Source organism: Colletotrichum phormii (genome assembly GCF_030913505.1).
Source record: "Colletotrichum phormii strain CBS 102054 chromosome Unknown BDP81scaffold_44, whole genome shotgun sequence".
Classification (NCBI taxonomy): Eukaryota; Fungi; Ascomycota; class Sordariomycetes; order Glomerellales; family Glomerellaceae; genus Colletotrichum; species Colletotrichum phormii.
Genome location: NW_026851486.1, coordinates 182,037 through 197,904, shown reverse-complemented (window position 1 = coordinate 197,904; position 15,868 = coordinate 182,037). Strand labels below are relative to the sequence as shown.

Here is a 15,868-nt window from a genome sequence, read left to right as displayed (position 1 = left end):
TAAGCGACGATGACTAATGACGTCAAAGATGCCACACACACACTCCTTGCTTCGTGAATGTCACTTTGAGACAAGCTTAAACGTGAGACTTTGGCGATGCACCCAACGGCTTCCCGAAAGCGGAAAATGACAACAAAGAACCTGGAAAATGTGACACTGGATGACAGCCACGCTGTGACCTCTTGACCTAAACTTGAGAGCTTTGGGGAGCAGCGGCCCGGGAAGTGTTCCCCCGACAGGCAGCCAATCAGACTCGTCTAACTTGAGAGGTCCTGCACGTCGAGGTCGGCTGACGCGGCATCCGCAGTGGATCCCTGAAAGTGGGGTTCGACCAAACCAGACTGACGGCACGGAGGAAGGTGCAGGGCGAACTGGAGCACCTACGTTCTGGGTTGGGGAGTTTAGCTGCCCCTTCTGCGACGGGATGCTTCAAGGTTGCATCGAGGCGAACTGTATGCGCTGTGCCGCTGAAGCCTATGAGGCGCAAAGAGTAGAATTGGGGGGATTGAACATGCGCGCATGCCTACCTTAACTAAGGCACTGGGGGGAACACCAGTTTGGGCAATCTGGCTGTCTGGTTCGCCTGCACCTGCCTGGCCTGACTTTGGGTTGCCTGCGCACACTTGCCGTCTGGGCACTTCCCAGTAAACTGGTTCTCTGTCGTCTTAGTCATCACAAATCCTCGGTGGGCTGTCCGGATGCTGAAGTTGTTTCCTGCCCGTTCTTTCCGCCCCCCTTGGGCCGGGGAATTTCAACTTTCGGGGTCCTGGGTCACTGGTCAGGCAGGCCCACTCCATTTTTTTTCCCAGTCACGTCCCGGCCCTATTTCCACGTCCTCTTCCGAAAAATCGCCTCGTGTCCCGTCTCGTCTCACTCCAAACCTCACTTCTTCTCCCTCCGTCCCGTTCCTCCGACCCTCCACCCCCCCTCCTCCTCCGACCACGTCTTTCCGTCGCGCAACTGAGACAACCCATGTCACGAAGCGAAAAGTCCTGCTGACGACACACTCATTCTTTCACCATTCGCTATACAATACCTATTGACTTCATTCAATAAATCCCATTCATTCACGCCCACGGAAACCCGCCCCACCCGACCAGCGACAGCCTAAAAGCTATAGAGAACCTCGACACTTGAACGAGTCACGCGCGCAACGCCCACCTCCCCCCCCCTCCTCCCGTCCAACCCGACCTTTGACGGTTGCCCTCGCCGCCCATCATGCCGATCCTTGGTGGGAAGAACAAGTTCAACACCAAGCCGGCAGCAATCCGCGTCGAGAAAGTAGCCGCCGCCCCGAAGCCGCGCCCAAGGCTCGCCCACGCGACATCCTCCACATCCTCCGCCAAAGCCTCCCCGCGCGCATCGCCAAAGCCCAACGCCAAATCCCTTCTCTTCCGCAAGCAGAGCGCCTCGCCCTACCCTTCCTCCTCCTCGGACGAGAAGCGCAGCGAGCGCAAGCGCAAGGTCGGCAGCGCGGGGCCGTCGCAGCCCAAATTCGATAACGACTCTGACGGCGACGACAACTACGAAGAGTTCCTGAAGCATGAGCCTAGCAAGCGGCAGCGCACGCAGGATGGGCAGTTTGTAGACACCCAGCGCTTGTTGACTCGGTCGAGCGCATTCAAGGACAATGCGAAACCTCTCAGTCGGCTGATTCACGCCGCACAAATCTCCAACCTCAAGAAGTGTCCCAAGGCCACGCGCTCGCTCGGTGCGACAGCAGATGACAATGTCAGAGTGCGACTGCAATACCCGAGCAATTACGGGGCGGAAGAGTAGGTTTCGATGTCAAGTTGCGACTATGGTAACGGTATCGCTAACCCCTCACTAGGTACGAGCTTATTAACGACAAGGGCATCATCAACGCGATTGAGGACATCAAAACGGTAGTCGGTTTTGTCGCCAACGTATACCTCACCGAAGAGCAGGCCGAAGAGTTCACAGAGCAGCAAAACGGCTTCATACGGCGGCTCAGAAAGGCATCAAACACAAACGACTTCCACGGTTTCGTGTCGGCGCTCAACGATGCGAACAGGAGAATTCGCACTCTTGCGGCGGACGGCACAATACGCAAGAATCTGGACAAGATACACGGGCTGCCCAGGGATTTGGTCGAGTTCATCCTTACCCAGGTGTACGACCGCACAGTATCACCAGACGTGGAAAAGTTGAAACAGTATAAAAACGGCACCGACAATGTCTACGGCGAACTAGCGTACAGGCTCATCTCCGATATCCTACAGGAAAAGACCCGAATGACGTCAGACCAAGTCTTTGTCGATCTCGGCTCTGGCGTGGGCAACGTGGTGTTCCAGGCCGCGCTCGAGATCGGCTGCGAGAGCTGGGGCTGCGAAATGATGGAGAACCCGTGCGACTTTGCCGAAGCGCAGGAGAAGGAGTTTGGCGCCCGCTGCAAGATGTGGGGTCTGCTGCCCGGCCGAGTCAACCTCGAGCGAGGCGACTTCACTAAGTGTACCCGCATCCACGAAGCCATGAAGCGCGCCGACGTCGTCCTTGTCAACAACCAAGCCTTCACTCCGCAGCTCAACGCTGAGCTGGTCAACATGTTCCTCGATCTCAAGCAAGGCTGCAAGATTGTGTCGCTCAAGTCGTTCGTCAACGACCAGGGAACGCGCAACGCTAACGACATTGCGAGCAACATCTTGGAGGTCGAGCATCTGACCTATCCTGAGGGCGGACCAGATGGTAACTATGTCAGCTGGACCAACGCTGGCGGCAACTATTGCATATCGACGAGGAAGTAGGCGGCTGTTCATTCCATCAGCATCCGTCGTTACGCCGCATGATGTCCCACGGGACTTGTGCAGTAGCTACAATGTGTGTTATACATTGAGCATGGAAAGACCAAGGAAAGAAGAAAAAATGGAATACTGGCATAGGAGAGGAATCAGCGTTTAGTTCATTTACCTGTAGAAATTTTTACAACTCCCCATAGAGCATGTCAGCCGGGCAGACAGCCATCGAGACAGAGAGAAAAGGAGAGAGAAGCGTGGCGTGGCGTATGCGGAGGGGAGGCTATACACGAAATAGACCGCATCATCAGCGCTCGTTTGCGAGATTCATGGCATCGGCCTCCTGGGCCATTCTCTTCATCCACCGATCGACGAGCTCCTTGTTCTCCTTCTTGACCTTGTCCCGCTCTTGCTCGGCCATGGACATTTGCAGGTTCATCGTAATCATCTCGTCTTGTACGTTCTGTGGACGACACGCGAGTCAGCTCTTTCATCCCAGGCCACCACCGTTTTGTCAAGTTTTCCCCCGTATTCGCAAGATCAGGTAAGCGCCGTGGTATGGCTTTGCACTATTTACCTCGACCAGCTTGCGCTTCTCCCGCAGCTCGTGTTCCCGATCTCGTAGTTTAGTTGTGAGGGCGGTATTCTCCGCCGTCAGGCTGCGTACTTTTCTCGCGTCTTCCTTGTGTTTGCTTCGTAGCGTCTGGGCCTCGTCCTCGGCTTGCTTGGCTCGATCTTTGAGGGTGCCGTTTGAGCGGAGGGCCTCGGCGAGTTGGAGCTGGAGCTGCGCGATGGTCGGGTTGGAGGAGCTTGTTGTTTCTGTTGTTGAAGAAGGGGGAGGGAGTATGTTGTTGGACTTCTCGGAGGCTGTGGTCTTGCTCTTCTTTTCGGGCGTGGTCTTGGATTTGAGGACTTGGTTTTCGGCTTCGAGGGCTGCTACGTGGTCGGAGAGCTGGGAACCTAGTAGTGGACAAGGTGGTAGGTTCAGTTTGCTAGTCTTGGAGACTCGGAAGAGGAGCTTCAGGGCCTGGGGGTCTTACAGAGCTGTACGATTTCGAGGTTTACGGGGTTGTTCTTCTCTTGCTCCCGGATGGAGGCTAGGTATTCGGAGCGCCAGTCGGCCATGATGGGCGAATTTTGGTGGGGGCGAAGGGGAGAGCTGGGGGTTGTTTGCTGTATCGGGGGTTACATTTATCTGAGTAGCTGTTTGCAATCCCCCATGGATTCGATACAGAAGCTGAATCTGGGAACAATGACGGAAATAGCTCTTGTAGGTATGCCTTTCTTGGTCGAGTTATGTTGGCGGAATGGCGCATGCGTTTTGCATTCCAGACACGAACGACCAGGCTCCTTCGCGGTCGCAGCGCATGGTTGTCCGCAGGCAGTCCGTCACCTGCCCTGGGCCCGGTGTCCAAGGGTGAGCTGGGGTCTCTTTGTCTTATCGGCGCACTACAGTTTTGGTGGGGTTCCTATCGCCTGCCTGCCATGGGGAAGTGACGCAGCTCCTTGAAGCCGGTGATTAGCCGGTCCCAGCGGTGAATTGAGGCTGCTCCCCTGTGATTCTTGGCGCAAGCTCCATTCGACCTGGGTGCCTGGGGTACCGTACCTCTAGCTCATTGAGAGCTTGGGTGGAAGCTCATACCTTCAACCTCACTTCTCACTCATCTCATACCTCGGTCTCAAATCAACATCAGAACCAGGACCTCAACATCATCGCAAGCTCACATATCCAAATCTCCAAACTGTTTCAAACTCAAAGTCCACGTGTGATAAGAAAATAGGCTCACGATATCTGTTGGACAAGGCCCGGGCGAATGAGGAAAATGACATGATGGAAGCGTCTCACCCTGCGGCAGGATGGGAGAACATCGGCGAAAAATGGTACCGTAAAGTCCAGCTCTACACCGAGGTATTCGACCAAGACCTCGACCTCGACAACTACATCGTCGCCGGTGCGCCCTACGGCGGCGCCCTCGCTCTCCTGCGCGACGACACCAAGATCCAGGCCGTTCGCGCCGCCACCAGCAAGACTAGTACAGGGGCAGCCTCCAGCAATAAACCCGGTATCGACATTTACTCGTACGCCGGCAAACTCCTCCGCAGGATTCCATGGGACCAGGGCTCCGGCACGATCAAGGGGCTAGGATGGGCGAGTGTACAGGGCGGCGAGGAGAAGTTACTCGTCGTCACGGCGGACGGCACGGTGAGGGTGTATGATCTCCAGGGCGAGTTCACGCAGTTCTCGCTCGGCAACGGCGCAGACGAGATCGGCGTCGTCGGGTGCCGGTTCTACGAGACGGGTATGGTCGCCCTGCTCGGGGGCAACGCGCTTGTCTCCGTCACGTCGTACGCGGAGCCCCGACCCAAGGTCCTCGCCGCGCCGCCGGAAGACCAGGGCGAGATCCACGCGTGGGCCGTCGTCTCGCCCGACCACACGCTCTCACGGTCTGTCGAGGTGCTGCTGAGTATCGGGGAGACCGTCTACGTTGCCGACGCGGCCGAGTGCGAGGATCGGTTCCTCGATATCGGGCCGTTTAGCCACATCAGCGTCTCGCCTGACGGGAGGCTGATTGTGTTGTATACCAAGACGGGCAAGGCGCATGTTATATCGAGCGATTTTCAGGAGCGGTTGGTGGAGCACGACTCGCAGTCAAGGATCCCGCCAAAGTATGTGGAATGGTGCGGTTCCGATGCGCTGATTGCGTGGGAGGACGAGGTGCACATCATCGGGCCCGACAGCGCGACGGCCGAATTCTTCTACGATGGACGGGTTCACGTCATTTCTGGTACGTTCACCTCATGAACAACTCCCTCAGTGTTCAAACATCATCTAACAAGACCATCTAGAGCACGACGGCGCAAGACTCATCACAAACGACGTTTGCGACTTCCTCGAACGCGTCCCCCACGCCACAGAAGACGTCTTCGGCACCCGCGCAGAGTCCTCCGCGGCCTCCATCCTCCTCGACGCCGTCGGCCAGCTCGAGCTCCAGTCCCCAAAAGCAGATGACTACATCCAGCTCATCCGCGCCAACCTCACCGAGGCCGTCGACACGTGCGTCAACGCCGCCGGCCGCGAATTCAGCGTCCACTGGCAGAAGCAGCTCCTCAAGGCCGCCTCCTTTGGCAAGTCCGTCCTCGACATCTACAACAGCGACGAGTTCGTCGACATGTGCGAGATCCTCCGCGTCCTCAACGCCGTCCGCTTCTTCGAGGTCGGCCTGCCCCTGTCCTTTGACCAGTACCAGCGCCTCACCCCCGAAGGTGTGCTCAAGAGGCTCATCAACCGGCACGAGTACCTCCTCGCCCTCAAAATCGCAGGCTACCTCCGCCTCCCCACAGACCGCATCTACGTCCACTGGGCCTCTGCCAAAGTCCGCTCCGGCACCGAAGACGACGACACGATATGCCGCCTCGTCGTCGAGCGCCTCTCAGGCAAACCAGGCATCTCCTTTGAAGAAATCGCCTGCGCAGCCTACGACGAAGGCCGAGGCCGCCTCGCCACCGAGCTCCTCAACCACGAACCCCGCGGCGGCCGCCAGGTACCCCTCCTCCTCAGCATGGAAGAAGACGAGCTCGCCCTCGACAAGGCCATCGAGAGCGGCGACACGGACCTAATGTACACCGTCCTCCTCCAGCTCAAGAAGAAGCTCCCCCTCGCAGCCTTTTTCCGCACCATCAACGCCCGCCCCGCGGCCACCGCGCTCGTAGAGTCCTCGGCCGCGCGCGAGGGCGACAACGCACTCCTAAAGGACCTGTACTACCAAGACGACCGCCGCGTCGACGGCGCAAGCGTCTTCATCCGCGAGTCCCTCGCCCAGGCCGACGCGCGCACGGCATCGGACAAGCTCGCCCTCGCCGCGAAGCTGCTCTCCGACTCCCGCGAGGCGTCGTTCGAGGTGCACGCTCTCAAGGAGGCGCAGACGCTGCTCAAGATGCAAGAGGCGTTTGACCGCGACCTCACCGATACCTTTACGGGGCTCAGCGTCAACGAGACCATGTTTAAGCTTATCCGGCTGGGGTACCACAAGCGTGCGACAAAGATCCAGAGCGAGTTCAAGGTGCCGGAGAAGGTTGCTTGGTGGCTTAGGTTAGTGAATTCTGTTTCTCGTGCTCTTGTCTTCCTCGGTTTCTTGTGTACTCGGCTACCCCTCTCTATCCCCTTGCCAAGACGGGGAGGCATTATACAGCTGCTAACCCCTACCTTCTTCCTTGCAATAGACTACGCGCTCTCGTTGCAAAGCGAGACTGGGCCGAGATTGAAGAGCTCGCAAAGACGAGGAAAAGCCCGATTGGGTGGGAGGTAAGCTTTTCTTTTTCTTCACATACTACAATCTACTACACACTGTCACAAAACCATGAAAAAACCCGCGTGTTCGGCATCCCGCTGTCCTCCGTGACACGTCGGAATTACACTCTACTGTAAATCGGACGAAGGAAAGGAAATAAGCTAACCTCCGAGCGCAGCCGTTTTACAACCTCACGCTGCAAGCGGGCAACCCGCGGCTGGCGGCGGTCTTTGTGCCAAAGTGCACGGGCCTGGAACCGGGAACGACGATTACCATGTACGAGAAGTGCGGGATGCGGGTCAAGGCGGCGGAGGAGGCGGTCAAGCTCAAGGACGCCGAGGCGTGGGGTAGGCTCCTCGAGGCGGCGGGACGGGGAACGCAGGAGGGGCGGGAGATTGAGAAGCTCGGAGCCGCGGTTTTCAAGAAGTGAGGCTGGCGATTGTTTTTTTTTTTTTTGCGAAGGCGAGGTAGGCGAAGCATTTGACGCTTTATTCGAGGACGAAGGATGATGAGATCAGACGAAGGAGAGGGGGCGGGGGTGTCAGGGTTAAAAGGGGTCGTCGTCGGTGGTTTAATCTCCCTTATTAACATACGTAATCTGAGCAGAATTAAGGTGATGCTCCGCGGCTGCTGTCGAAGATGAGAGGTCTTCCTTGAAGGTTTACGTTTGAGGCGATGTACAAATGGGAATTGGTGCCGTCGTCGATCCGGGGTAAGCTTGCCCACCAGCTGGTCGGGAACTAGGATTTCCCCCGGGCCAGGATGTGCGTGCGCGTAACGTGGTTTCTAGCTTTGTCGAACTCTTCACAGCCGATTATGCCAAAGGGAAAACTCAGGCCATGCCAAGTCCTAGTGTGCTAGATGTGCCGGATCGTCCAGCTGTCTGACGGGCTTGCGTTTATTCTTTGACGATTGCTTCCGGATACAGCTTCGCTTGGCAGATGTCTAACACAGCTGGGAGTCTTGAGACCTTTAGTGAGTCCAACTTACCTGTCACGTTTTGCAAGATTGAGTGAAGAGAGGGCACGAAGAGGTCGCGTGATAGATCGATCTACACGTGGGCGAACCACGGGAGACGGGCACGCCGCCGCGCCGACACGGGCTCCAGGGTTCGAAGACGGGTGCTCGTGAGCTAAGATAGCGCTGCGGATCGGGTTTGATGCTGTTTGCCTTTGAATGTCAGTTTGTCGAGGGGCAAACAATTGGATCTTGGCCCAGGAACAAACGCCCCTTTTGGCAGTGAGATTGCATAGGTAGAACAAAGCGAGGAGCACCGGGGGCCGTGGTCTCAGATGGGACACAAGGGAGCAATGCAGAGAGCGAGGTTCCAGGTTGAACCTAGGGCGGCTCTGGCGGGAGGTCTTCATGAATCAGGTAAGTTCTGGGGGACACCATCTCGGAGGATTGACTGCGCATGGGGGCGACGACGGTCCGATATGCCTTGCTATGCGCAAAAGGGGTTTCTGAACATGTTTGTTCGGGAGCGACAAAGCATGAGCACAAATCGGTTGAAGCAGGTTCATCTTTACGCAGAGATGGTTTCCGCGGATGCCTGTGGGTGGCTGACATTGAATAGTAAGTTTTGTTCTGTGACGCCCTAGTCGCTGGTGATGGAGGGCAAGGAGAAACAATTCTGAGTAGCATTTGGCCGAATTCTTTGGACCATCCGCTGTGTTCGAGCTGTAGGCAAAGACGGACGGAGTTGGGGTCCACAGCGGGCTCGGCCCCGGAGAAGAATCGGAGGGTGCATGAGCTGAGGCGTGTGCCGCCAGTGGGAGGTCTTGGCAATTGCTTCTCGTGACAAGGAGGAGGCCGACTCAAGGCGGCGAGGCAAGGCGAGGCGACAAGCGGAAATTCGCTCGTTGGTTCAGCAAGCAGTATCGGGTTCGGATCCGCGTTTCTGATGAGCTCTCGGCCTTCTAGAAAATTTCTTAATTGTGGTTCTAGTTCCGCCAAGACGGTTGACATCTGTTCTTGAGAGGTAAGGCGGAACGGAATGTCCATGTCCTAGAGTTTGCTTTTGTTTTCGCAGTGTCGCAAGCGTTGTGGTGGTGAGTCGGATGAGGCTCGGGACAGCGGATGACGGACAGGACGAGTCAGTGGCAGAGGGGGTAGAGGGACCGCATTCCTGAGTATGGCAGGTTTGACTCCCACATCGTCATTCAGCTTTCATCCATGTTGGAGAGAGTCTGTGATGAAACGACCATTCAAGACAGGCAGGGAGCCATGGTGTCGTGAAAGTGGTGATTTGCCTTGACTCTTGGGTACAGTAAGATCCTTGTGCCTTGTGCATGAGGGCGCCACAAAGTCGAGGTGGGATTCCCAGCCTTCTGATGGACTTCCGGCGGGGAGAGATTTCCTGGACCCAATCACGATGGCGGCCCAGGCGGGGGTCCTCGGTCACACGCCTCGGTGCTAGTCGGTGGGCCTGAGGTTCCCTCCCATTGATCGCGGGCGAGAGAGGAACTTTGGGCAAAGTACCTTGATCTTCTCGGTTAGGTAAGGCAACCTGGGTGGTGGGTGCATGGGAAAGTCGATGGTCTTCGACTCTTCGGACGCAACCCTCAGCGGAGGGTCGAACTTCGAAGGGTCTATTCAGGGAGCTAGGGAGCTGGATGGACGCTAATCTGGTGATTGCGTTAGCGCGAACAGCCCCCTGAGAGTATGGTTCGCCATTATCTCTCGCGTGCGGCGTATCTAACCATGGAAAGCCTGGAGGTTTGAGGGCGACGGGGAGACCAAAGGGCCTCAAACCACTCACGCGGCGCTCTTGGTGGAGAGGCACAGAGGTCAGTCGAGACTCTGCGGACGCAGATGCAGACTGCAGAGAGAACCAGCGAATCGGCCGGCGATATGCTGGTCGGCTGCATGTCAAATCATTCCCGTCCGTGACAGCGGTGCAGTGGTGCCGTGGGCGGGGGGTTTAAAGAAGTGGGCAAAGTGGATTATGAGGTATCGGTAGAGTTAGACAGCAGTTAACTTCCATGGGTGGGGGTGGGGGAGATATCCGTAGGTTAGGCCGCGAGGAATGCGTGGACTTCGTAGGAGCGAGGTGAAGAAGTGAGCTGATCTTGTCATGTCCAGTTTTTTTTGCGGTTCAGGAGGCTGGTGCCTGCCCTGTTGTGTCGTTATTCCAAGGCTGATGGACACCGACATGGTGTTCATGGAAACAATGTTTTCATTCCCTCTTTTTGGTGGAGAGATGATGGTAGGCGACGGGAGGGCCGGAAATAACATGGCGCGTTCTTTCCGCTGCCGATGTCTACATCTGATGGGAAAACTTGGAAAGACCTCTAATGTGTAAGGAGGCAGGCGCACTGGGCGGGAGTCGCCGTCGCATTCGACCAAGGCAGGTACAAGTCACGATGGATCATGTTCATGGAGCATTGCGGGAAGGTGTCGTAATGCGGTCTTAATAACTGCTCGGACGTTGCCGGCCCCCTTTTTTACTTATTCCTTTAGCTCTTGTCACCTAGCAGTGCTAGCATTATATTAAATGCCATTTTGCCATTGTGTTTGCCTTGCATTGAGGTATCCATAAATGATGACAAGCTCAGAGCAAAGATAGTGAGATGCCCTGGCCTTGATGAGCAGTGATGAGGTACCTTACACAGAGAATGGGGAGAGGCATTGCAGGTGGTGATACATCCTGGCTGGTGCCAACCTGTGCACTCTGGTCGCCGATGCCCTTTTGAGATGATCGTGCCTGCCTCACGTCCCGGGATCTGAAGCATAGGCCATCTCGCAGATGCAGATACCTTCTCGGTCCCGTGCTCCTGCCTTCCATTGACTTAATACTTGAGGTATCTTGCCTAGCACCTTCCATTGAGTGCCAAAGTGTCTCTCGTCTCGTGTTGCAGCCCCGTGCTTCCGCGGAAAGAAGGCGAGACAGAGCACCTGCCTTGTCCAACTCTGAGTGGTCCCAGTGGTTGACGATCGAGAAAGCCAAAATGCAACTTGGGATGAAGAAGGTGCGAGTGCGTTGTGAAGGCAAGGTAAGGCAGGTGCGCTTGGGCGGACTTTCCACCACTTCATCTCAGATTCCCAGATCTTTCCGCCGCCCTTCGCCGATGGGGCCGTTGTATCTCCGATGCTTCGTTAATCTTCCTTCCGTCTCTTCCACTCAAAGCTTTACCTAGAAGGTACCTCCCTCACCTTACCTCACCTCACATCATCCCACCCAAGTCTAAGGTAAATGTCTGTTTTTGAGCTTCTTTTGCGTTCAACGTCTACTTCAACTCAACCCTCCAGATGACTGGCGACGCATCCGGTGTATCTTCTCCGGCCATCTTGTTCTTCTCCGATGACGGGACGGGAGTCTGATCCAGCTTTGATCCAGCTTCCCGGAGCTGGCTGCCGCTGGCTTGACACTGAGACCCCCAACCCAAATGACCCTGCCATGTGTCTGTGCTCCGCCGTTCTCGTTGCTTCTTTCTAACTATTCTGTACATGGCAGCCGCGCATCTCTTCACTGACTTGACTGCCCACCTCAAGGCGCATGCAGAATCCGAGACGGTTCTTTCGATACCCATCCCTCCGGTAGCAGCGTTGATCTGTTCCAGGTCTTCACCCATCGACCGGCGGGAGAGAGACACCGGGTCATTAACTGGCAGCAACGCAAGCCTCATCGCTGTATCATCATTAGACATCATCGACGTCGTCGGTCACGGCATTTCCTCCCATGAGCAATGGTGTGCCACACCGACGTCCATCTGTATTCGTCGGCACGAATAATAGCGTACCCTTACTACTTCGTACCCGTCCGCATCCACTGGATATCCCGGCCAACAACCCACACGCTTGCAGCAAGCATATCCAGGCGCATCCTGTCTGTTGCACCCCTGGCCCTGGTTCGCCTTTACGTCCCCTCACTCCTCCAGCCGGTCTTTTCAGTTCTGTCCGGCCCTAAACCAAAGGCAACGCCGCAACAATAACGTCCCCTGCCATTCCCGGCCCAGAAAGACGAGAACACACGCACATCTCCAGGCTCAAACCCTACCGTACGGCAACTGCCACACCAATACGGAGTACGTCCCTCGCCCTGGTCGTGTGTCTCTTGCTGTTGCTTGCTAGACGTCGTCATTATCCCCATAAACGCCCCCCCTCACCCTTCAAGTAGTAGCACAGAGGAAGAGAAAAAAAACAGTGGCACGCGCGCCAACGAAAACCTGACCGACTGGGCTGGACCCCGACTTGTTGTCTTTACGTCCAAGTACGGATACCTGACCTGGACCACTACTGTTAGTGTTAGTACGGATACTGCGTACCTACCATTTCCACTGCCCAGCTGCCCTGTCCCTGAGGCCCTTGCTTCATCGCCGCCAGCATCCAGACCAATTCTCTCTCTTCTTTAGCTGTGTCCCACCCAAGGTACGGTCCTCCTGCCCCAGTACGAAGCACTCTATCCGTATAGTCTGTGAATACCTTACAGGATACACCTAAAACTACTCGTCTCGTGTCTCCCGCCCCCCATCGTGCCCTGCCAAGGTACTTTCATCCAGGACCACCGCAAGTACCTTTTTTTCGTCCAACCTCACCGTCCACGGCCGCGGCGCACTGCTTTCACGCCTAGTCCGTCTGGCTGTCCGGGCTCTTCCTTTTAGCCACTTGACCTAACTGGGACTGACCCTTTCCCCAATCCAGCCGAGCACCACAGACATTCAGCATCCTTCACTTGCAACTTTCCACCAGGTCCGACTTTGTAAGGCTTGCCGCAGTCGTCCAGACTAAAAAAACACTCTTCCCCAGGTCCTTTTCCTCATCCAGGACGTAATCTGCTTTTCTCGGCCCATAATACCATTCATCTTCTCTCTCTCTCTCTCTCTTCCACTCTCGGACCTTACAGTTTCACGCCTCGACAGACGGGAAATCAGAATACAGAATAGTAGAGAGCATTGTAGCTTGCTTTCTAGACAGGATCCAACAGCGACATTCCAAGCAAACACAAGCCGCTCTTCCCCCACTCCCTCTCCCTTCTCTCTCTCTTATTATTTCACCCCTTTCATCACATTCTTCCCGCAGCCTTTGATACCCTCGCTCTCTACTTGCACCCCAAGAGATACCCCCAACAAGGCAGTCCACAATCCCATTCTCCAAGGGACAGGCAAAAAACAACACGCAGATAGGTCACTCAGACAAGTCCGCCGACGCCCAGTGATTCAGCCAGCTAGTCAGCCAGACCGCCAGCCGAAACCCACGAGTCGAGAGCCGGCACCATTGCGACACTACCGCCTGATTTCCAGACGGATTCTAACCCTGCGGCGGCCACTACTGCTTATTACACCCACCAGCCAAAACAGTCCCAGCCTAACAACACCACCCATTCTCCGTTCCCTCCCAGGCTCTCCTCCCCCACGAGGCGCAAATGTTTACACAACCAGTCGCATCGCCACCGACCGTGGGCCCCGTGCCGACGTCTGTCACCAATCCCGCTTCACCCTCAACACGATCCAGTCGCCTGCGAGGCCTCAGTTATCTCCGCAGCTACACTCAAAATCATATTTTGTCCCGAGAACACAGCAGCCAGGGCTCCAACTCTCCAACATCAAACTCCCACTCCCACGCCGCCGCCCACTCACACTTTCACCACAACACCGGCACCAGCCCGCACTCTCAGACCCAAACTCAAACTCAAAATCAAAACCACCACAGTCGTTCAGGTTCTAGTCGCCCAACTCCCGGTCTGCAGCGCTCTCTCAGCTATTCGCCTACTTCAACCCCTCGTCGCTCCGACGCCGACACCAATCTGAACCATCTGTCGCTCGTCGCCTCACTACAGGAGTCACCCTCATCGTCAACTTCCTCCGCGAACAAGGCCTCCACCACGCCCTCTTCGCCTGCTGTTGAACGCCCGCCAGTGGATGCGCTCCCCTCCATTCTCGACGACGTCATTGCCAGCGGCAGCAGTAGCAGCCATATTCGGCAGCAATCTGACCAGCAGCCGCAGTCGACCAACGACGCTGAAGCCGCAAACATGACGAGAGCACGCGCCTCTACGACAGGCGATGCCCCGGCCGCAGCCTCCCCCGCGCCCGAAAATCTACCTTCGATCCGATTTTCTGCCTACTATGATCCCCGCGCGACACGTCCCAGCCTGACCTTCCCTCCAGTCTCCAGGACGCTGCCTTCGAACGGCGACATCATCAGGGTCGGCCGCTACTCAGAGCGAGATAACCAGCCCAATATTCCTAACAACACCCCTTCGGCCGCGCCCGTTGGTTTCAAGAGCAAAGTCGTCAGTCGCCGTCATTGCGAATTCTGGTATGACGAGGGTAAATGGTACATCAAGGACGTCAAGAGCTCTTCCGGCACCTTTCTCAACCACATTCGACTGAGTCCCCCGGGAACGGAATCGAAGCCTTTCCCTGTCAACGATGGCGACATTGTGCAGCTCGGAATAGACTTCAAAGGTGGCGAAGAAATGATCTTCCGCTGCGTGAAGATGAGGCTGGAGCTGAATAGAGGCTGGCAGAACAAGTTGAACACCTTCAAGTAAGTCAAGCCGTTTTTCGACTGTATTCGTACTGGCGCTTACATCATGCAGCATGGCGACGCACAAACGGTTGCGGAACATGACAGCAGCCAATTCGGCGAATTCCTCGACACAGGACTGCTCAATTTGTCTCAACTCTATCGCGGTATGTAGCCGCCGTATGAACGGCACCCCCCCCCCCCCCCCCCCAACATTCCTTGAGGGCAAGCAAGCTAATTGAGTTTTAGCCGTGCCAGTGCTTGTTCGTGGCGCCTTGCTCGCATACCTGGCACTTCAAGTGCATCCGGTCTCTACTGAATTCCCCTCAATACCCAATCTTCGTCTGTCCAAACTGCCGCATGGCTGCAGATCTCGAAGCGGATATTGAGGACCCTGAAGAAGATTGGGAGCAGATGGAGGAAGATGAGGAGCCTGAACAAAAACAACAAAAGCAGGAAGTCAAGGAGACGGTGTCAGTTCCGACCGCACCCTTGGCAGCCCCCGCGACTGTGGTCAGCTCGAGACCTCAACTCCCTGAAATCGGCACCGATGATGATGCTATGGACTTCACGGTGGCATTGGACCGCGCTCGAACCGTCGCCGAAGCTCCAGAAGAAGCGCCGAGAACTGTTGCGCCTCATACTTCTATTCCACCTGTTCCAATCCCAGCAGTGGGCATGGCACAGGCTGCTGTACCTCGTAGCGGTCGAGATACCCGCACTCCTTCGCCTATCGGGAATCACTTGGTCAACGCTACCGAGGGTCCTATTACCCCGCGTAACGATGCTGGGCCTTGGGTCTTTGACGGTAGTGCAGGGCGTCGTGCTGCCGAGGCATCCAACGGAATGCGAAGCCTTGATGCCGCCGCCGAGATGGAGGTAGACCGGTAGAGCCGGCCTAGACGTTTACGGAGAGGCATAACAGGGAGACACCCAACTACCGGCCTGAAGCAGAGGTCGTGGGCTCCCCTGACATAGAGTGACCCACCCCCACGGACACGCATGCGCCTGCTACGGAGACGGCGAGAGAGACAGAGGAGAAATACGTTTTCCGTTGCGAAAGACTGCGTGAACAGGTTGCATGAGCGAAGGCGTGGAACGGTGTATGGCGTTTGAGTGCATTGTGGACCGCTATATGCTAGCCACAGCGAAACAGAGCTATTTTGTGACTTCTCGACTGGGTTTAAGGAGGCGGTCTCAGTGGAAGGGCTGGCATTTTCTACGTCAGTTACGACAGCGGCTGCTACATGAATCAGGGAGATTCGCATGCGAGCAGATGAATTCATAGAATTATTCTAATACAGGACTGGCGAGCGTTCAATACTCGTCTTATTGTTATAATATGTTGCTTTGTGT

General features: G+C 56.1%; 4 protein-coding genes across 4 annotated transcripts; 3 read left to right on the top strand and 1 right to left on the bottom strand.

Annotated features, from left to right (window-relative positions):
- Positions 1-1,203: 1,203 nt before the first annotated feature.
- On the top strand, positions 1,204-2,862 carry BDP81DRAFT_172472 (histone methylation protein DOT1). Its single transcript, XM_060582176.1, has 2 exons — positions 1,204-1,775; positions 1,832-2,862. Exons 1-2 carry the CDS (start codon positions 1,219-1,221, stop codon positions 2,763-2,765), a joined length of 1,491 nt encoding a protein of 496 aa, XP_060437768.1. The 5' UTR covers positions 1,204-1,218; the 3' UTR covers positions 2,766-2,862.
- Positions 2,863-3,060: 198 nt separating this feature from the next.
- On the bottom strand, positions 3,061-3,878 carry BDP81DRAFT_336064 (autophagy protein 16; the record flags this gene model as incomplete). Its single annotated transcript, XM_060585891.1, has 4 exons — positions 3,061-3,216; positions 3,331-3,562; positions 3,611-3,713; positions 3,794-3,878. 4 exons carry the CDS (start codon positions 3,876-3,878, stop codon positions 3,061-3,063), a joined length of 576 nt encoding a protein of 191 aa, XP_060437767.1.
- A 496-nt stretch (positions 3,879-4,374) lies between these two features.
- On the top strand, positions 4,375-7,926 carry BDP81DRAFT_172440 (Vps16, N-terminal region-domain-containing protein). The gene is made up of 4 exons (XM_060582175.1): positions 4,375-5,539; positions 5,601-6,843; positions 6,975-7,056; positions 7,221-7,926. Exons 1-4 carry the CDS (start codon positions 4,582-4,584, stop codon positions 7,470-7,472), a joined length of 2,535 nt encoding a protein of 844 aa, XP_060437766.1. The 5' UTR covers positions 4,375-4,581; the 3' UTR covers positions 7,473-7,926.
- Positions 7,927-13,406: 5,480 nt separating this feature from the next.
- Positions 13,407-15,403, top strand: BDP81DRAFT_335976 (uncharacterized protein; the record flags this gene model as incomplete). Its single annotated transcript, XM_060585882.1, has 3 exons — positions 13,407-14,533; positions 14,586-14,679; positions 14,762-15,403. 3 exons carry the CDS (start codon positions 13,407-13,409, stop codon positions 15,401-15,403), a joined length of 1,863 nt encoding a protein of 620 aa, XP_060437765.1.
- Between the last annotated feature and the right edge of the window lie 465 nt (positions 15,404-15,868).

Bases quoted from the DNA above. Each gene is read 5' to 3' on its own strand.
- BDP81DRAFT_172440 (XM_060582175.1), top strand. From the start codon at position 4,582: ATGATGGAAGCGTCTCACCCTGCGGCAGGATGGGAGAACATCGGCGAA. The intron at 5,540-5,600 runs GTACGTTCACCT...AAGACCATCTAG, and splicing joins ACGGGTTCACGTCATTTCTG to AGCACGACGGCGCAAGACTC. The intron at 7,057-7,220 runs GTAAGCTTTTCT...CTCCGAGCGCAG, and splicing joins AAAGCCCGATTGGGTGGGAG to CCGTTTTACAACCTCACGCT.
- BDP81DRAFT_172472 (XM_060582176.1), top strand. From the start codon at position 1,219: ATGCCGATCCTTGGTGGGAAGAACAAGTTCAACACCAAGCCGGCAGCA. The intron at 1,776-1,831 runs GTAGGTTTCGAT...ACCCCTCACTAG, and splicing joins AGCAATTACGGGGCGGAAGA to GTACGAGCTTATTAACGACA.